The 20,504-nt window shown below is 33.7% G+C and overlaps 4 protein-coding genes across 9 annotated transcripts; all 4 read left to right on the top strand.

The window, feature by feature from the left end:
• Positions 1-280: 280 nt before the first annotated feature.
• On the top strand, positions 281-4,547 carry LOC142533897 (uncharacterized). The gene is made up of 4 exons (XM_075640825.1): positions 281-551; positions 1,641-1,897; positions 2,463-2,908; positions 4,114-4,547. The coding sequence occupies exons 1-4, from the start codon at positions 439-441 to the stop codon at positions 4,369-4,371; spliced, it is 1,074 nt and encodes a 357-aa protein (XP_075496940.1). The 5' UTR covers positions 281-438; the 3' UTR covers positions 4,372-4,547.
• Positions 4,548-9,064: 4,517 nt separating this feature from the next.
• LOC142533398 (uncharacterized) lies at positions 9,065-12,350 on the top strand. Its single transcript, XM_075640149.1, is given in 5 exon segments — positions 9,065-9,335; positions 9,720-9,976; positions 10,527-10,972; positions 11,954-12,028; positions 12,030-12,350. Coding segments are annotated over 5 exon segments (1,074 nt in total). The 5' UTR covers positions 9,065-9,222; the 3' UTR covers positions 12,213-12,350.
• A 387-nt stretch (positions 12,351-12,737) lies between these two features.
• On the top strand, positions 12,738-16,690 carry LOC142533755 (vacuolar protein sorting-associated protein 60.1-like). 6 transcript variants are annotated; one of them, XR_012816802.1, is made up of 6 exons: positions 12,738-12,943; positions 13,657-13,808; positions 14,398-14,491; positions 15,222-15,286; positions 15,384-15,482; positions 16,461-16,498. XR_012816802.1 is itself a non-coding variant. In XM_075640637.1 (5 exons), exons 1-5 carry the CDS (start codon positions 12,875-12,877, stop codon positions 16,494-16,496), a joined length of 450 nt encoding a protein of 149 aa, XP_075496752.1. In that variant the 5' UTR covers positions 12,738-12,874; the 3' UTR covers positions 16,497-16,690. The 6 variants fall into 6 exon arrangements, 4 of the variants coding, with proteins under 4 accessions (XP_075496752.1, XP_075496753.1, XP_075496754.1 ...); XR_012816801.1 differs by lacking the exon at positions 16,461-16,498 and adding an exon at positions 14,941-15,023 and having other exon boundaries at positions 15,384-15,468; XM_075640637.1 differs by lacking the exon at positions 15,222-15,286 and having other exon boundaries at positions 16,461-16,690.
• Positions 16,691-18,619: 1,929 nt separating this feature from the next.
• LOC142533195 (uncharacterized) lies at positions 18,620-20,172 on the top strand. Its single transcript, XM_075639873.1, has one exon. The coding sequence runs from the start codon at positions 18,929-18,931 to the stop codon at positions 20,054-20,056; it is 1,128 nt and encodes a 375-aa protein (XP_075495988.1). The 5' UTR covers positions 18,620-18,928; the 3' UTR covers positions 20,057-20,172.
• Positions 20,173-20,504: the final 332 nt, after the last annotated feature.

Here is a 20,504-nt window from a genome sequence, read left to right as displayed (position 1 = left end):
ATTATTTTTTATTGTGAATATCGATAGAATTGACTCGTCTCACAGATAAAAATTCGTGAGACCGTCTCACAAAAGACCTTACTCAAATAAGATAGTGTTTTTAAATATTTAAAAAATATATATTATGAATTTTTCGTTTACAAATTTTGTAAATTTGAAAAAAAACACATTTGCAGACACTTACTTAAATCATTTTTAAATATTTAAGGAATTAATTGTAAGATATGATATCTCATTAAAAAAATAAATCAAACATTATAAAAGGAAAATCAATGCATTGTGGAAAATCCTAAATGCTGTCCGTTAAAATCTATGAAACCGTATGCACTTGCATAATATTGTATGCTCTTTCCTTACGACAATGATATCTAGCTGGAACCAAAACTTTGGTTAATCGTTGAGGAGAAGGGTGTAATTAACTTAGTTTTGGCGTGAGAAATGGAACGCTTGATCGGAGAAAAGAAAAGGGTGGTGGTGGTTGGCGGCGGAGCTGGCGGCTCGCTCATCGCCAAAACGCTTCAAAACGATGCGGATGTTTTCCTCATCGATACGTCAGTCTTCTATCTTTCTTCGATCCCTTTTCATTATTTTTTAGCTCTTGGGGTCGCAATGTGGGATTACCTTTATGTGTGGTTGATTTGTTTTAGCTGGCATTTCTTCGATCAGTTTTTGCCTCGATGAGGGTCCGGCTACCGGGATATGATAAAGAGCCATTTTTATGAATGTGTTTGGTGGCAAATTGCTTGTGTCAAATTTTTTTATGTTCCGATATAGTGGCTTTTCTAGTATTGATGTAATGTCAAGGACACAATCCCTTTTATATAGATAGATCTGTGTAAATTTGGTCTTGGATAGCTCACACTCCCAAGATGTGTATAATTTTGAATCATGGGAAGCTGAGAAATGTTCGAATATGAACTATGAAGCAACTGAAAGGTCATTGAAGCAAAACATACTTTACGCGTTTAGTGAGTTCGAGCACACTGACATGTTTTGACTAATGTCATGGTGAAAGTTGCCTCTGGGATACGGTTTTTTGTATTGGCTTTTGATTATTTTGTGATACTCTTTAGGTTTTTGTTGAATGTGTACTCTGTATTTATATTGTACCTGTAGGTAGGTTGCATGTCTGCTTTCATCAAACTATTCTGTATTGCGTTTTCCATATTCAATAAACTTGATACAGTAGAAACTGAGCCACGGCTGATGAAGTAGAATGATGCGCCATAACCTTGTGTAATATTAGCGGCTCGATTTGTTTTGTACCAAAGCATTAAACTCCGTGACTTGATCTTGATAAATTGTCTACAATTTGGTATTATGGCTTAGATATATTGACATGTGGGGAAAATGCAGCAGCATAAGGTAATCGATTTTCTTAGATGTTTGATTCAGTTATTTTGTCTATGCTCACAAATAAAAAGCAGGAGTGAAACTGTTCAGGGAGAATTTCTACTCCCCTTTTTTTCTCTCTGAAAGCTAATTTCTACACTTTTTTATTGTGCTGAAAAAGATGATCAGTTGAATAATTTTTTGCTGTTGAAATTCAGTTTTTCTCCGCATGGTTTGTTTTCTTATTTTTCTCAAGCTGAAACCTGTAAAGAGTTTGGTTTCATTTGATTAATCGAAATATATTATAGGAAGGAATATTTAGAGATGCCTTGGGCAAATTTGAGAGCAATGGTCGAACCTTCATTTGCCCAAAGATCTTTGATCAATCACTCAGAATACCTTTCTAACGCTCAAATTATTACATCTGCTGCAACTGGCATCACAGAAAATAATGTATTGACTGCCCAAGGGTGTTTAATCGGTTATGATTATCTTGTCATTGCGACAGGCCATGTACACGCCGGTGGTTTTACAAAAGCTGAGAGGCTTCATTACTTCCAAGCAGGTAAGATTGATAAAACGACACAGCTGCGAGAGTGTGATTACTAATTACTACACATACACGGCATGACACAAATTCAGTGCATGGGTTGGTCAAATCTACGTTCTACATAGCATACATTTCTGGATGAATCAAAATACATGTGGGTTCTCCATGAAAAAAACGTCTGGGATCCTCATATATAATGATGTGCAATATACAGGAGAATTTCTCCTGTTGTGTCATAAAATAACCTTTCGAAGAACTCCATCACGTTGCCTTCACTTGCATGCGTTTATCCCTCACTTTTTAGTGCAATGTTATGCATTTAAGCCTACGATTTCTATTTGGACCTTGATATTATCATGTTCTCAAGTTGAGTACTGTTTATGTACGTACTAAGACTCTGGTCTAACATGATGCACTCATTCATACTTTAATTCGACCGATAAAAACTCTTAATGACATCCACAAAAATTTTATTGCCTGCTGGATTTGAACAGCTAGTTGTATGATTCTCTCTTTGCATTATTTGAGATTCTTCAATTAAAATAGACTTGCTGGCTTCTGAATTTCCTGTATGATGCAGAGCAAGATAAGATAAAATCTGCCAATTCAATTTTGATTGTTGGAGGGGGGCCGACTGGTGTAGAGCTAGCTGGAGAAATCTGTGTAGATTTCCCTGATAAGAAGGTAATACTAGTGCACCGAGGATCAAGGTTATTAGAATTTATTGGAGAAAAGGCGGGACAAAAAGCTCTCAATTGGTTGAGTTCAAAGAAAGTTGAAGTCATTTTAGGACAATCTGTCAAGCTGAACTCTCAGACTGATGGTGTTTATGAAACATCAGGTGGAGAGAAAATTGTAGCTGATTGCCATTTCCTTTGTGCGTGTGCGGGAATTGGCTCATCGTGGCTAAAGGAGACGATCTTGCAAGATAGCTTAGACAAGGGAGGGAGGTTAATGGTTGATGCTAACTTGCGGGTCAAGGGCCACCCAAACATCTTCAGCATTGGAGATATAACAGATATTCCAGTAAGTTTTTTCCCCTTTTATGAATTATTATTATTTTTATTTGTAAGGGAAGTAATATCCTCAGACATATCCTGATAAACAAAGATAAAAATCAAGAATACATAATAAATATATATTTAAATTAACACATCTACATTGGCGGGACAAGTATTTTTCCGATGAAGACCTTAATGTTGTTAGATAAGTATGAGTAGTGAATGAACTTTGGAAAATGTGTCAAGTAAGATTTGTCTCACATTGGGAAATGTGCCAAATAAAGTCTTCTTTATTAGCTTCAAGTTTGAGCTAAGGGTTTGGGCCCCAAGAAGTACAAGAAGTTTTTAGAAGGGAGAAGACGTTGTAGGCTGGGTCTCGATAAAACACGCGTGCGCGCGGCCGGCCGGTCAGGCGGGGTGGGGTGTGGTGTGGTGTTGTGTGGCCTCTTGACCATATTAATCTTTTTGGATAAAGTTTATTTGGAAAAAAATTTATTTTTGACACAGTCCAATGTTTGCACCTTCCAGTCAGTGCTTCAGTTCAATGACTTATCACAGAAGGTTGCGTCCCATGACTTATCGCCTTATCGCAGAAGGGTGCATCCCATGACTTGTCTTAGAAGGGTGTGTCATCTGGATGTGTCCCCTGATTTGTGTGATTCACTCTTTAAAAAGTTCATCTAGATGCATTCATCAGACACTTTTTATATACATTTTTGTTGCATTCTTTTCCTCCAAAACTTGAAAGCTCAGACATAACTTTGTTCGCTGACATCCAGAATTTGTAGTGCTGCATTTTCTGGATTAGAATTGTTGTATCTTGGGGACGATTTTCATTCCGTATAGCACGTAAATACGGGCAACTTCGTCTTGCTGAAAAAAAATTTCCTTGTCTCAACTCGTACTGCTCTATATTCCGAAGATCAACAGAGACATAAACAACAAATGTTTCTTATACTACAAAGACTCGTGGAATGTATTTATACTTGTAAATGAATTATCTGTGGTCTGGCTTTCTGGTGATAGAAATACCTTTATGTTATTTAACGTTAGGATTTCGAAGAGAACTTGAGTTGTAATTTTTAAAAATTATTGGAAATCAAATTAGAACAGGATGATGAAAATTTCCTAAAAGGACTATATCCCCTTTCCTCCCAATTTCTGCAGTTCCTAGGATTACTGCCTATACTTGAATCTCTTTTCTATAACTCCAAAACACTTACCTTGTAGGAATTAAAACTGGCATATTTGGCTCACAATCAAGCCTTGGTTGCTGCCAATAACTTGAAGTTGCTGATGAGTGGTGGAAACAAAACTAATCTGTCTACCTACACGCCTGCTCCACCAGCGGCAATCGTTTCACTTGGACGAAGAGATGGGATTCTGCAATTTCGTTGCCTTACTCTTTCTGGGCGTATTCCTGGTATGATAAAATCTGGAGATATGTTTGTGACAAAATCACGTAGGGAGCTTGGTTTGAGTTCTTAGTTGATTCATATATAATAAGCTCTTTTCTTGATTTTTATATAACAAGCGCAGGAATCGTGGATTTGATTAACTATTTCTCTGTGAAATATATAGTTTGACAATCTGAAAGTGTCGTGAGTTTGTCATGCGGATACTCATTTCGCTTATTTAATCATCTTTCTCGTAATACTTCTAATACGTATTAGAAAAGTGCACCCACGTGCATCGATTAATTTAGATTATATTTAACGATATTTGATTAACATCGTGTTTAATTAAGATTATTTATCAATCTAAATAGATGAAAAATAAAAAATTAAAATATCATGACCACAAATATGTTCACTTATAATATCATACATTTTTCAATAAGTTTTTTTTTTTTATGATTTTTATACAATGACAACTCTCTTGAAATCATAAAAGAATTTTTTTCATTCAAATATCAACCATAAAGAAAAACAATTAAAGATAATATAATAATAAATTTTATGAATGCCCAAACACAATTTACTTAAATCGACCACATATATCAATAATTAAACTTTTGGTATTTGCTATTTATATATTTTTAAATTTTGGTTTTAATAACCGTGAATTTGTAATTTTAATCTTGTAACATGAATGTTTCTTTCATGCCAAAAACTTGTGTGAGACGGTCTGACGAGTTGTATTTTGTGAGACGAATATCTTATTTGGGTCATCCATGAAAATGTGTTACTTTTTATTATGAATATGGGTAGGGTTTATCCATCTCACAGATAAAGATTCGTGAGACCGTCTCACAAGAGACGTACTCTTATTTCATTTATATCTGGTTAACAGTGAATTGTATCATGTAATTTTATTTTTATTTTTTATTTTACTTAGTTCATCGTGTCTGTCAAAAATTGTTTATGTGACGGACGTAGATGCTGACATGAATTTCTGAAGAAAAACCTTCACGTGTCGTGATTTTTTTAGAATATTATGTTGCATTCCAAAAATCCATGTCAGCACTCACAACCGCCACATAAGCAATTTTCAATTGATAGGCAGGATACCAGTCAATAAATGACCAAAAATGAAAAAAAATATAAATTATAGAACAAAAAATACAAATTCATTGTTAACACGACTAAAAGTCGAGAAAGTGCAAATAACATGTCTAAAATTGTGATTTTTCTCATAATGTTTAATGATTCTCAACTAAAAGACTTTTAATTTAAAAAATTTATCATACTAATATTAAAATAAAACCACTAAATTTAGCTTAGATTTATATTTAATTGTGATTTTTAAAAATTTTAACTTTTCATATACATTAAATTATTTACATTTTTCTAGAATCACATATTATGGACAATTAATTTTATATTAGAAATTTTTTTTTGCAATTTTCTATTGATGACGATTAATTTCATGTTATTAAAATGTAAAATACTACGAATAAAATAGATAGATATATGTAATCAAATATAAATTTAATTAAGAAGATAATACGTTAAATAATAGATAAAAATATCACAAGTAAAAGCTTTAATCTTTAACAAATACTAATAAATCATCTCTATAAATTCATATTTATAAGATTAGTCTCATAATTAAATAAAAAATAGAAATGGAATTCTTTTTTTTATTTCCTTATTAATTTTTTCTATAAATAAAATTGAAAATAAATCATACTAATCTACAAATAAACATTATAAAAATTTACAAAAACACCTATAATTTATCTACTCTCAAAGTCTAATTTCATTTCAAAAGTCGCTATTTTTAAAAATAATAATTGAATAGAAGTACTTTCATTAGGTGCCAATTGAGTGAGTATATTTGTTATTATTTGGTCTATATTATACTCATTTTCATCTTTCATACATTTTTTAAAAGATTAAATGTGAATTTATTAATTGGTTAACTAATTTATTATTTTAATTGTTCATTTGTTTGTGTATATATATGACTGAAACCATTAAAAACATAGTTAAGTGCATGAATTAATTCTTAATGAGAATATGAATTTCGAAGTATAAATGAATGGAAGAAACTCGAAAAATTGAGTGCTTAAAAGAGAGATAACGACGACGATGATAATAATAATAACAATAATTTCAAAATTATTTAAATAATTTCTTGATATAAAAAAAGCGAGTTACATGACAAATCAAAATAATATAATAGAATATATATATATATATATATATATATATATATATGTTGATATTTGCACTCTATTTGTTGTTATTAGTATTTTATTTGTGAACAAATTTTACATATGAAGTGAAATATAGATAATACAAAATAAAGTGTAAATACCAATTAATAAGTCGATGATAATGTATTTTTTTTTACGTAAAAACAAATAAATCACATAATAAAATACTCAAATTGCTCTCACTAATATGATCATGTTATATCTGGTTTCTACCTGTGTCAAAAAATATCTAGAAAGACTCACATTTAAAAAAAAAAATTAGAAAATTATTATCGTTTTCCTTCCAATCGTTAAATTAACATAAACTTTGACCATGAATTGGGACATTGTTGGTACTTGGAAGCCGCCGATCTGGGAAAAATCGAATAGATCGAGATCGAGGAAATTGTTTTTCATTTCAAAATATTATCTACAAGAAAAATATTTCTTTGACGATAACTTTTAACAAAAACTTGTGTGAGACGGTCTCATGAATCGTATTTTATGACACAGATCTCTTATTTGAGTCATCTATGAAAAAGTATTACTTTTTACGCTAAGAGTATTACTTTTTATTGTGAATATCGGTAGGATTGACTCGTCTCACATATAAAGATTCGTGAGATCGTCCCACAAAAAACCTACTCACGTTTTTTTCAGCATAATTTCATCCGTTGATTGGTCTGTTGTCTCTAGAATCTACCAAACCCATTCAACGGTCGATTAGACATTAAAGTCAAAATGTTTGAACCTTACTTTTCTTAATAATTTTTAATAATAATAGAATATTAATAATAATGGTGCCCTTCAAGCCTGTCGAGATCATGTAATCACGAATTTTTATAGTTTGAATCAAATTTTATATTATTGATATTGCAAATTATAAAATTTGAAACAATTTTGAATATAATATAATTCAATTTAATATAAATGTTCTATTTGATAACTTTATAAATGGTTCAAAAACTATGTATATAAGTGTATTAATAAATACACATGTATATTTCTATGAATTTTTTTTTAACCATGTAATTGTAAAAACATAATGATAAAATTAATCATTTATTGCATAACTATTGTTGATTCAATTACAAATATATGACTAAAAACAATAATACTTACATTACGTTTGAAACTCATTTTGTCATGAACTCCCTGTTTTGAAAATTACAAAGAAAAAAAATATAAAAAAAATTAAGTATGTTGGAGTCATATTAGAGTTTAGAAAGTTAGAGAAACTTTTTAAAAATTTTATAAATTTTGAGTCGTTCTTAATAGTTTTAAAGCTGCTAAGAAATATTTTTGAACGACTAGATTTGTTGGACTACTAAAAATAAGTAAGTGCGGAATAGTTCGACTTCACTATTGATGAAATATATTTGATAGAAACGGTTTGAAATAAGATTTACAAGAATGTAAAATGCGTAATAATTAAATACAAGTATTTTTATGGAGATCTGCAGACAAAACTAATATGGCATTCCTTATTTCACTTAGATAGATTTCCATTAAAAACTTTGGTTTTACAACGTCTTGTAACAACTCGTTTCAGTTATTACTTATCACTGCATAGACTGAAACTCTTAATGAGTATTTTACAAATCAGGATATTTAAGAACACTCTATTCACCAGACAATGATATAAAAACCCTACGGTCGGTTTGACAGCTGAGTTATTGGTGCAGCACGAAATGATCCTTGATGATCCAATATAAACTGATAAGAGTGCTTAATAAGTGAGCATGTTGTGATCGAAAATATTAGATGTACTCGAAGATTTTAAAATATGCAGGATTGAGATAAATTCGTTGATGGAGTTTGTAGACTTATTATCTTCAAGGTTTTGCATATTTATAATTGAAAGCTCAAACGGCCGAATTTGTTTTTCAACGATCACCAGTTGTTATCACTCGACATAATGGAAATGTCGCTTTCATTTTCGTATATATCATTAAATGCTCATTTAATGGTTCTTGTGTTTTTGCGACTTTAAACTCTTGTTTTTCGTAAAGCTGATATACCATGTTCGAAATATGTAACTTTATGTCATTCGTAAGTTGATAAGATATTATGAAATCATTCTATATAGGGCAGACGTTTGAAGTACTTGACTTCAATATCCTTTATGAAAATAACTCTTTTATGATTGGTGGCAGTGCGAGATATATATTCAACGGTTTGAACATATACCTGTCAGTTCGACATATGATACCTTGCAGTTGGGATTCAGAAATTATTGACAAAACATATTTAATCTTCTGATGATATTTTCTGAACAGCTTGAACTGACCAACTATCTGAAAACCTGAAAATATAATATAATAATGGTCAAATCTAAAATAACTAGATGATGTTATTTTGTTCATAAGCCAAACTTAGAATAATATAAATTAACATGTTATTGTTTGAAAATGTTTAAAAAAGTGAAGTCGTGTTTCAGTGTGAATTTAGATTATATATTTTTATTTTTATATAATAAATATTTGTTGTAAATAAATATATTTTGAATGAATTATATTGAATTTTGGGAATTGGGATTGCGTCAGTGTTTTGAAAAGTTTACCTCTTGCTCAAGAAAGCAGTATGAATATATATCCGACAAGCATTTGGCTCGAGTATTGCGCGATTGTGATTCTTCCTTACTACGATAACACAGCACAATTGTTCATTGTTCAATTCCTTTAGTTTTGTGGTGAGCAATGGAGCGCTTAACCGGAGAAAAGAAACGGGTGGTCGTGGTTGGCGGCGGAGTCGGCGGTTCTCTGATTGCTCATACGCTTCAAAACGATGCTGATGTTGTCCTCATTGATCCGTCAGTCTGCTATCTTTCTCCGATTCCTTATTTTTTACAGTATTATTGTGTGTGTGTTTTAGTTCGATGAGTCGTTCTACACGCGGCTTGATTGCTTTGGCTGGCCTTTCTTTGATTAGATTAACGAAGTACCTGGTTTCGATTTCGATAGTGTTGTTGCCGGGGTATAGATAAACGAACAATTCAATGAGGGTTGGTGGTATTGACCTAAAATATGATCATGATTGCAGGGTAAATATACTTCTGACTGAAATCAGTAATAAAAAAGAATTAACTTTTTATTGTTGAGATCCAGTGTTTTTCACATGATTTGTTGTATAATCTTACTTGAGCTGTAGCCTCCTAAGAGCTTGGTTTCATTTGATTGATCGAAACATAATACAGGAAGGAGTATTTAGAGATCCCCTGGGCAAAATTGAGAGCCATGGTTGAACCCTCATTTGCGGAAAGAATTTTGATCAATCACTCAGATTACCTTCCTAACGCTCAAGTTATTACATCTGCTGCAACTGGCATTACAGAAACTAATGTATTGACTGCCCAAGGTCATTCGATTGGGTATGATTATCTCGTCATTGCCACAGGCCATGCACACACCGGTGATTTTACGAAAGCTGAGAGGCTTCATTATTTTCAAGAAGGTACAATAGCTAAAAGGAAGCAACTGTGGAATGTGATTATTACAGTATTGGCATAGCAATTCAATGTGTTGGTTGTTCGAAGCTACATCTTGTATTGGATGAATCCAAATATATGTGGGTTCTGCATGAAATACCTCTGGGATGTGGGATCCATATCTATAATACAAGATTATATCTCCTCCTGTGGTATAGAATAACCCTTCGATGAACTCTGTCAAAGTTGTCTTCATTTGCTTGTTTTTAACCTTCCTTTTTAATTGAAATTGCATGCTTTTAAAAACCATGATTCCCGTTTGGCCAGCGATATCATAATTTTCTCATAGCGTCTGAGTACTGATGAAATTTTATTTGTTTACTTGGGCTATTGGTCTAATATGATTTGACCGAGTGAAATTCTAGATGGCATCCACACAACATTCATAATTTGCTGGATCCGAACAGTTAATTTTTTACTTCCATCACAGCTGCGTATTTGTTTGTATGATTCTCTTGTTGCATTATTTGAGATTCTCATTAAAATGCTGGCTTCTGACTTCCCTGTATGTCGCAGAGCAAGAAAAGATAAAATCAGCCAATTCAATTTTGATTGTTGGAGGGGGGCCGACTGGTGTAGAGCTGGCAGGAGAAATCAGTGTAGATTTCCCTGATAAAAAAGTAACACTAGTGCACCAAAGATCAAGGTTATTGGAATTTATTGGAGAAAAGGCAGGGAAAAAAGCGCTAAATTGGTTGACTTCAAAGAAAGTTGAGGTCATTTTGAACCAATATGTCAATCTGGAATCTCAGACTGATGGTGTTTATGAAACATCAGGTGGAGAGAGAATAGTAGCTGATTGCCATTTCCTTTGTGCGGGTGCGGGAATTGGCTCATCTTGGTTAAAGCAGACGATATTGAGAGATGGCTTAGACACGGAAGGCAGGTTGATGGTTGATGCTAACTTGCGGATCAAGGGTCACCCAAATGCCTTCGCCATTGGAGATATAACTGATATTCCTGTAAGCTTTCTTTCTTTAATGCATCATTTAATTTTACTCTTAAGGGATTTAATATCCTCGTATACATTATACCTTTATACACGACTTATGGAAGGCCTGCTAGTTGGAAAAAATGACTTCATGATAAACGAAGGAAGGAAAGATCAAATAATAATCAAGATACTTAAGAAACTTTTATTTAATTTGACACAATTAAGTTTCTTTTGCTATGTTACTTTTGTCAATTCTATGTCTGCAACATATTTGGGAACACATAAGCACTGATGTTTTCAGATTTGGAGAATGAGAAAGGCTAAATTAACGCTGTCCCGGTTTTTTTTAATGATCTCATGGTAGAGTATTGCTAAATCAGCTTGGATGCAGGTCCATGTGCCGAAACACTGAAACCTTGATTTTTTTTCCTTCCACACAAATATACAATATGTTGGCAACACAATAAAATCTAGATTTTGCTGCTCTTGAAAGTGCCGCCTAATATCAAATTGATTTACATATCAATCTTGTTCAATAAATTATGAGTGCCACACAAACTATTCAATATTATCCCACACTAATCTTTACATGTGGGTGAGGAATATTTAGATACAAGTTTTGTTGGCTGGTCCAGGATTTTTCCGACAAAGACCCTAATGTTTCTTATACTGCAAAGGCTCGAGACATCTATTTATACTAGTAAATGGCCTATCTATGGTCTTGCCTTTTGGTAATACAACATTACAAATACCTGAAAATGGAAACTCGAAACAATAATGTTTTAACATTTTTATTCCCTTTTCATTGCGTCAGTATGCTTTATAATTGAGAAAATGAGACTAATTTAACTTTTTATTCTGTTGTCGTGTCCAGCATTCTTTCTCATTGAAAATAGGAGACTATATAAATCTCTACTTGTGTCGCTCGTCGCTCTATGTAGTGAAGAGTTATGTACGGAGAATACTGTACTTGAATGGTTCAGTTATTATTTGAAATCGCTTCTTGTAGGAACTGAAGTTAGGATTTTTGACCAATAACCATGCCTTGGTTGCTGCCAAGAACTTGAAGTTGCTAATGAGTGGCAGGAAGCAAAACTAAACTGTCTACTTACACGCCTGGTCCACCAGCAGCTATCGTTTCACTTGGACGACGAGAAGGAATTATGCAAATCCGTTGTCTTACTCTTTCTGGACGTATTCCTGGGATGATGAAATCCGGAGATTTGTTTGTGACAAAATCGCGGAAAGAACGTGGTCTGAGGTCTTAAGTTAAGTTTATTGAAGATTTTCCATGGCGTGGCTATATATCTATATTCGTGTATTGTTTGCCTTTTCTTGATGTATTATTAGGTCCTGAATCAATGGATTCGATCGAACTATCTCCCGCGTCGGGAATATTTGATTCACTGGTGCAGCGTGTAGCAATGTCATGTGTTTTCACGTGTAATATTTGAACAAATGTGGTGTTCTCTGAAGTTAAAATTAATCTGGTCAAAAACTCAAAAACGACAGTTTCTTTATATAATAAAAAGTTTATGTTTTTTTTTCTCGTTTTATAACACCTAATAATTGTTCAAAACATTTTTTTGAAAATATCTTACTTCAATCAAGAAATAAAACTATGATTATGTATTTGTTACACAAAAACTAACTAAAAATGAGTTTGATTTTGTGACCTAGTCCAATTAAAGCAAGTTCGATTTGTTCGGATGAAATAGAAAGACCTTTCCCGCGGTAAATTTCATGTTACCATAGTAAAAATATCTCCATATTTAATAATAGAAATGGGTCCCTCCTATATTGCATCTCATTACCCCTTTCACGCCGTTCCCATTTCCCTCTCAGTCTCAACTCTCACGTCAAATTTGCGAGCTCTGCATTGATTTCTTTTGGAATTTGTTTGTCATTCAATCACGGTTAGAGATAGAAGATGATGCGAGTTTTTGGTGCGAAGAAAGACAAAGAACCACAACCATCACTTCAAGAATTCTCCGACCGGGTATGTAGTTTTAGTAATTCTGAATTCAATTTTGCTCAAGGTTTGGAGGATTCACTGATTGCTGTGGACTGTGGTTATCCTTTCTTTATTTCTTTTTTATTTATTTTTTAATGTGACGATCTCTGTTCTGTGCATTAGCATCCATTCTATATATCTATTTGGTATCAGTATTGCTGATTTGTTGGTTTAAGTTTAGTCTTTAGGCCCCATTCACAAATGAAATTATGAACACAGTGTTTCTCTACCGTTTCCTGGTTTCTTCTTTAACTTGTCGTTATTTCCTCGCATGTGCCTTTCACTAATGAATGAAATTGTGCCTTAAATATTTTTTCTCCTTTCTCTATTCTGAATTTTGTCGTAACTGATTGAATTGTTTAGTTGGATATTATCTATGTTTGATATTAAAATTCCTGACTGTGAAATTTCCATTTACCTATATGAATCAACTTTGTTGCCACCCTGCCAGTAAACTTTCTTTAGAATCTTTGTGGTGATTATGTGACTAATGTGTTCATGCATGCTGGGAGTCTTTAGTCTTCTATTCTTCTCCGAAACATGGTGAGAAATTGATAGGCTGCTAAACTTTCTTAAGTTTCCATGTTCATATCCAATTTATGTGATTTTGTTGTGTAGTTTTATAGCTGATCATCCTCGTGGCATCGGTAATTACTTCCGTTGGATCATTAAACATCTGCAGATGATTTGAATTTCAGATAAATAAAAGAGGTGACTCCATTGACGAGAAGATAAAGAAACTTGATGCTGAACTTGCTAGATACAAAGATCAGATCAAGAAAACTCGACCTGGTCCAGCACAAGAAGCCATCAAAGCTAGAGCCACGAGGGTTCTCAAGCAAAAGAGAATGTGAGCTACTTCCTCTGTTTGAGTGGTTATTAGTTTCCATAGCTACTTTGTATATTTCTTTACCGATCATTCTTCTTGCTACCGGTTTAGATGGGTAATTTTCATGTTGTACATGAGATGAAATCTGGGAATTCTCAAGGAAAGTTGATCAAGGAGTGTCGGGTTTCATTAGATTTGATTTTTATATGTTGGTAGCTTTGATTTCCACTCCGAAGTTATCTGCAGTCGATGATTAGAAATCCAGCTCAGATTCCATGGCTCAAAGATGCTCTAGTGAACATAACCCTTTAGCTGTCTTCGAACTGTTTGATCCAGCTGATGTGAACTGTGCTATGGGGTCGGAAAGCAGTTTGTGGCTTAGTGGAAGTTTTGACCTAGCTGATGTGAACTATGCTATGAAAAAACTCGCTATTTAGTTCATTGGCAGTGTGCAATAGCAAGGAAATTAACATCCACTAGAACAGTTTTTTTTTTAAATAAAAAATTCACTAGAACACGCTTTACATATTGCCTGAAGTGCAACACACAAATAAGATCAGGTCACTCACATTTTGCTAAAATTGACAGTTTCTCGAATATATTCGAACAGATATGAAGGTCAACGCGATATGCTATACAATCGGACATTCAACCTAGATCAAGTTGCCTTTGCTGCGGATGGAATCAAAGATGCCCAACAAACAGTATGTTTTAGAGATCTTCCATTTGCTATCTTCTCCGTGACGACTCCATGTCAAAATGCACATTCAGTCCATTCCCATTTTCCCATGGTTGTTGCCAGGAAAATTAAATCATTATTGTTCAATTTTCAGATATGCGTTTTGTTGAAGTCGAATGTCATAGATATCTGTATTATAGACTGTGTTGTTTAAGTATCCACAACCCTGATCAACAGATCTTCTGCATGATATTGACCTTCTATTGGCTTGTGTAGTTATTTTATGGTTTAGAATGTTTGTTTTGTTGCGATCTAAAGCAAATCTTTTCTTTATGTTTGTTTTACTCAATTCATATAGTCCTTCAATTCCGGAGCTTTGTGATGAATGCGTTATAGAACTATTTATGATCCTGTCATCGAGTATCGCTTTTCTGGGTTCATCAAATTCACATAACAATGTATTTTCCTTGTTAGTTCCCCACAGGGAAAAGTTCAAGACTTGTGGGGCGGAGCTTATTCTGTAACGTGATTGGAAACTGCTGCCTACCTCCTTAGAGGTAGGGGGATCACCCAGTTGTCATGAAGAGGGGACTTTTGTTGTGATATTTTGTGACTAATCCTGCACTAATATTCTGATATGCTATCATGTTCCTATCAAAGTTTCAAATGTTTTATTGATTGGCACTTTTAGAAACTCAGATACATTTGTTTATCACTTTTGCTAATTATAACTAATTATATCACATGCTCTCAAGATGTCTGCTTTGAAGTCGGCGAATAAAGATCTCAAAGGAATGATGAAGAATGAAAATTCATAGATGTGTGTAACCTCACTCGTAACACCTTTCTCTTTTAACCAAAGTATGTTTTGTTTGATATTTTTCTTATATTTCCTAGTGGAATTTGATTGTTTGTAGAACTTACAAGATGAAATGTTGGACCTCATGGATGTGAGCAATGAAATCCAAGAGCCTATGATGTACCTGATGAGATCAATGAGGATGAACTCTTGTGTGGTAAGATTGAATCTGAAAATTTAAGATGCTCATTCTTTCATTCCATCAAATGATAAACTTGGTTCTTATTTCAAACTTTGTGCTGTATTAACATGATCTACCACCCATCTTCAAATTTCCATCGAGGGGTTCCTTCATGTTGTGATAAATTCTTATCTTTCTTGCTTTAAATGTGCAAACCTATGCTTTTATACCCTCTAATAATCAATTGATGGTGATAATAATTGTTTTGATTTTGATGTTGAGTGACATATATTAAGGTACTTGTAAAAGCCAATCAAATTTTGCTACAAGTGATAGAAGTACTCTCACATTATTTAACTTGGCTAGAGGTACAAAAGTTTCATGGTAGTCAATACCATAAGTTTGGGCAAATCCTTTGGCTACCAATCTTGCGTTATATCTATCAAGTGACCCGTGTGACTTGTATTTTGTTGTAAACACCCACTTGTATCCCAACCCTTCCTTACCTCTCGGTAGGTCAACCACCTCCCACGTCTAGTTCTTTTCAAGAGCTCTCGTTCCCTCAAACACAGCCACTTTCCACTCCGGAACTTTTAGAGCATCCTGCACACATTTAGGAACCTCCAAACAGGAGAGCTTTGATGTAAAGGAACGGAAATTAGGTGAGAGCTTATCATACGAAATATAGTTAGAAAAGGGGTGTTTGATACATGACCTTACGCTCTTGAGAAGATCATTGGGTATATCTAAATCATTAAGTTCGCTAGATTCAGATATGAAAGGACTGGAATGTGCATGTTCAATGTGAGTATTACCTGGAGAGCTGGTGGAGTCATGATAGCAGCGGATTTCTCCATTTGTAATGTGTCCCGTTGTGAATAGACAATATCATATGGTAGTACTCTTGTGTTTATGATTTATTCTAAAATTTATGCACCATTTCCTGTTACTGTATATTTTGTATGGCCATCTCTATCCTATCCTTGAGAGTTGAGATACTTTTCTGCTTGACAGGCTGTGGATGAACTAGGATTATTTTCTGTTCCTTAAGCATCACTCCGAGGTTAGAGATCAAGTTGCAGACCTTTGTTAAATATCAAATGTAATATTTCATCTGTCCCTATCTTTGCATTCTTGATTTTGTTGGTTGTTTGACACAATTATCGAATGGTTTTTGATGATGTGCAACATACAGAGCTCAGGATAAAACGAAAACCAGTGTTATAACAAAAATATGTTGTTGACATGTCAGTGGAGCGATTCTTTTTCTTGTTTTTGGTATGTGGTCTTATTGGGGTTTTCAATCTTATTGGTTTATCTTTGTACAATGTGTAGCTGACCATGGTTCGGTTTGAACTATCCACCTGAAACCGGGACATGGTTCGATTTGAACCGTAGGTTGAAATTATCTATTAAACTGGAATCCAAGCCATCTTTTAAAAATTAGAACTTGAATAGTTGCCATCTTCAACTATGACAACTTTTTGCCCTAATCTGCAGTAATTTGTAACCTCCTTTTCAGTCAGATCAATTATCGCTGGACCATCCACGAAGACCTTGAAGGGTTGATTTGTGCTGCAACTATCGTATTCCCCTCTCGACACTTCAACCACATCGTAAAGTCCCAAATTGAAGTCGAAATCTGTATGCAAATCGAAATGAAACAGAGAGGTGCATCAGGCAGCCATAAAAACTTGGATTAACGACTTTCTCGAATCTATATTTTTTTTCCTAAAAAAAGAAAGAAAAAGAAAAGCCCATCAATTGTGAAATCTTTTCCTTTCATCATAACGAATGTAAAATGCAAGAAAAATCAAGAATTACATGGTGTGTCACCGATGTGAGAGGAATGAGAGGAGGACCTAATTGGCATAGAAGCCATGTACTGGTTGGCTGGACCAGATTGAATCTCCAACGATGTGTTTCAAAATAAACGAACCATCCATTAACACAAACAAAAGTACTGTGAGTGTCAGTAAATTCCCACTTTGTTTTGCTATTTCTTCTTTTTATGATTGGAAGAAGAAGAACAAGAGTAGATTTTATAAATGCCAGTTGTTGTAAGTTTGTGGAATAGTGTGACGGTTGAGGAGAAAGCACATATATATTGTTTTAGATTCTATTTTCTGTTCAACTTTTTGTGCTCACTAGTTAGCTTCTAACTTATGTCCACTTCGCTCACTGATTTGCAGGCTACTGTATCAGCACAAAGGTTTATTTAGTGCACGATAGCGGTTGTTGTTCTATCGTCGATTTTTTGAAAAAGAATAAGGCATTTTTTAATATTGAATTGGAGGGTTCTTTTTAGAACTTAAGCAATAAGAATACAATATATTACAATGGAGACGAAGTTGACATTATTAATTCATATTTCCAATTTGTATTTTTCACTATAGTGCTTTTTTAGTATAAGTAATACTAATAATCGATAATCACGTTCGTTTTTGTCATTCATTGTGTTTGTTTCGAGACATGATAATTGGTTTTTATCTATTGAACTCGGTCTGCTATGTTTTTTTTTTTTTTTGTTAATTGCCTGATTCTTAAATTAGATCCCGTCCACGTCTGAAAATTTAACTAAATCAGATTTCGATAAATTTATGTATAATTTTCGGATAAAATTGCAATTTTGGTTCTATGTATTCATAGTACGAAATTTCAATCTTTAACGTTTCATCTTTCATGTTGTGTCGAATAAAAAAAATAGATTAAAATTGAAATTTAATAATAAAAGAAATCGAAAACACAAATATATCATTATACTTAACTAAATAACAGTTTTCTTATTATTTAATGAAATTAAAAAAAAAAACAAAACAAAAAACAAAAGTGTAATATTAGCATCATATAAGGATAAAATTGGAAAAAAAATTGGTGTCGTTTAGGTGGTTACTATCATATGCCTCACCTTAATAAAATAGAATATAGAATATATATATATATGTGTGTGTAGTATTATAAAAGATAAGGTCCCTTGTGAGACGGTCTCATGAATCTTTATCTGTAAGACCGATATTCACAATAAAAAGTAATACTCTTAGTATTAAAAGTAATACTTTTTCATGGATGACCCAAATAAGATATTCGTCTCACAAAATACGACCCGTGAGATCGTCCATTATAAAATATATTTCATTAGCCTTAAATATAATACTTGCAATTGAAATTATAATATATAAATTTTTAAATTGGGACCATTACGAAAGGTTGACCTGGAAAAAAAATGAAGAACGGTTGGTAATTCACCTGGCAAACGACCTCGATCATTTTCAAATAAAAGAAGGAAGCACGGGTCTTACTAGCCGTTAACACCTGCAACATTATCTCCTCTCTGGATCCACACCCAACAAATTTTTTTTTTTGTTTTGTAAATCCTTAAACCTGTAAAATTCATTTCAAACTCTTGATCGGATCTTTTTTCCTCAGAATCTTGGATCCCACCTCAGAATTCTCCGATCCTGAATCAGTAGAGGTGGAAAAAAATGAAAGAAGTGAAAGGGAAGCTGATGAAGAAGTTTCAAACAATCAAGGAAATTGGGTACTTGAAAACTGAAAGAATCCTTCAGGTAAATGTGTTAGATTATGGTTTTTATAACTCGAAGTTGATTACGGGTCCCGCAGCGGGTTCGCCTTTGATGACCATTCAGAAAGAACCTGTAAACCAGCTATCTGATGACAAGTTTCAACTTCAAGAATCTGATATCGTTGAGGTATCAGAGCTGATGAAAGGCCTTGATAATCAAAAATTGGAATTTGCAGGTGATAGTGATGATAAAGAACATATCAGGCCGGAAATGGATAGAAAGCTAAATGATTCGAAAGAAAATTCGAGGTTAATCAATACATGGAGGTCCAAAGTTGAGATCTTGGATGACAATGAACTCCGAGAAGTGGAGAGGGAAATAGTCCCTTTATCAGAGATTGACGTGTCGTCTTTCAGGCGGCCAGATTTGGATTCGAGGACCCTTTTCGATCCCAGACTTCTTGCAGCTTTTGAGATGGCGGTTATGGAAGTTAAGGCCCTAGAGGCCGAGAGGAGATCAAGAAATATGTTGAAAATCTTCCAAGAAAATGATGGTATCGAACAACCCCCAATAAAATCCCGAAAATTGGACGAAACCACCGATTCCCTAGATGAATTTGAAGAGAAATGCCCGCCAGGGGGGAGCAACTCAGTCGTTCTTTACACAACCGGCCTAAGAGGGATACGGAAAACATTCGAGGACTGCCGTAGGATCAGATCATTGTTAGAAAACCTTAGAATCTTGTTCTTCGAGAGAGACATATCGATGCATTCGGAGTTTAAGGAAGAACTGTGGGTCATTTTGGGTGCTAAAGAAGTTCCCCCAAGATTGTTTATAAAGGGAAGATACATTGGAGGAGCTGAACTAGTGTCGTCATTGCATGAATTAGGCAAACTTAGACCACTTTTTGAAGGGATTCCAACTGATAGGAGTGAAGGGCCTTGTGAAGGTTGTGGTGGGATAAGGTTCGTTGTGTGTTTTAATTGCAATGGCAGCCATAAAATAATGGTCGAAAGATGTTTTGAGGCAATAATTTGCTCAGAATGTAATGAAAATGGGGTGATTATATGCCCATTTTGCTGTTGAATTATTATCCAAAATGCTGTTAGTGTGTGTAGGGATGATATATTCTTTCATTTGTTAATAATGAAGGGCGTAGTGTGACTTGGGAGATTGTGGACTTCCATTGTTGTGTAATGTAGTTTTTCTGAAAATATTTATCAAAGTTCTTTCATTCCTTATATTTACATGTTAGAATTATATATTTGTTTACATAAATAGAATGTTGTTTCCGAGGTTACTTCAATTTAAAATGAAAGCTTATGGTGACTTGATGAAATATGAGGGCGACTTAGAGGTGCAAAATTAATTCCATTTTTGTGACTTATAGGAAAGTATATTGTATATTAGTTATTAACTCACACTATTATTAAAACTAAAATTATAGTTATGACAAATATAAATTATTTTTAACAAGTAATAAAACTCGTAGAAGTATGCGATACATGCATGATAATACTAATATCAATAATAT

Source organism: Primulina tabacum, chromosome 18, assembly GCF_025594145.1.
Source record: "Primulina tabacum isolate GXHZ01 chromosome 18, ASM2559414v2, whole genome shotgun sequence".
In the NCBI taxonomy this organism is placed as follows: domain Eukaryota; kingdom Viridiplantae; phylum Streptophyta; class Magnoliopsida; order Lamiales; family Gesneriaceae; genus Primulina; species Primulina tabacum.
Note: the sequence above shows the minus strand (reverse complement) of the source record. Positions and strands in the feature narration are given on the sequence as shown.

What these genes read in the sequence shown, in the direction of transcription:
- LOC142533897 (XM_075640825.1), top strand. Translation starts at nt 439, where the DNA reads ATGGAACGCTTGATCGGAGAAAAGAAAAGGGTGGTGGTGGTTGGCGGC. An exon ending in GCTTCATTACTTCCAAGCAG is followed by an intron (nt 1,898 to 2,462) that starts GTAAGATTGATA and finishes TGTATGATGCAG; the next exon opens with AGCAAGATAAGATAAAATCT. An exon ending in GAGATATAACAGATATTCCA is followed by an intron (nt 2,909 to 4,113) that starts GTAAGTTTTTTC and finishes CTTACCTTGTAG; the next exon opens with GAATTAAAACTGGCATATTT.
- LOC142533755 (XM_075640636.1), top strand. Translation starts at nt 12,875, where the DNA reads ATGATGCGAGTTTTTGGTGCGAAGAAAGACAAAGAACCACAACCATCA. An exon ending in TTCAAGAATTCTCCGACCGG is followed by an intron (nt 12,944 to 13,656) that starts GTATGTAGTTTT and finishes TTTGAATTTCAG; the next exon opens with ATAAATAAAAGAGGTGACTC. An exon ending in GTTCTCAAGCAAAAGAGAAT is followed by an intron (nt 13,809 to 14,397) that starts GTGAGCTACTTC and finishes ATATTCGAACAG; the next exon opens with ATATGAAGGTCAACGCGATA.
- LOC142533195 (XM_075639873.1), top strand. Translation starts at nt 18,929, where the DNA reads ATGAAAGAAGTGAAAGGGAAGCTGATGAAGAAGTTTCAAACAATCAAG.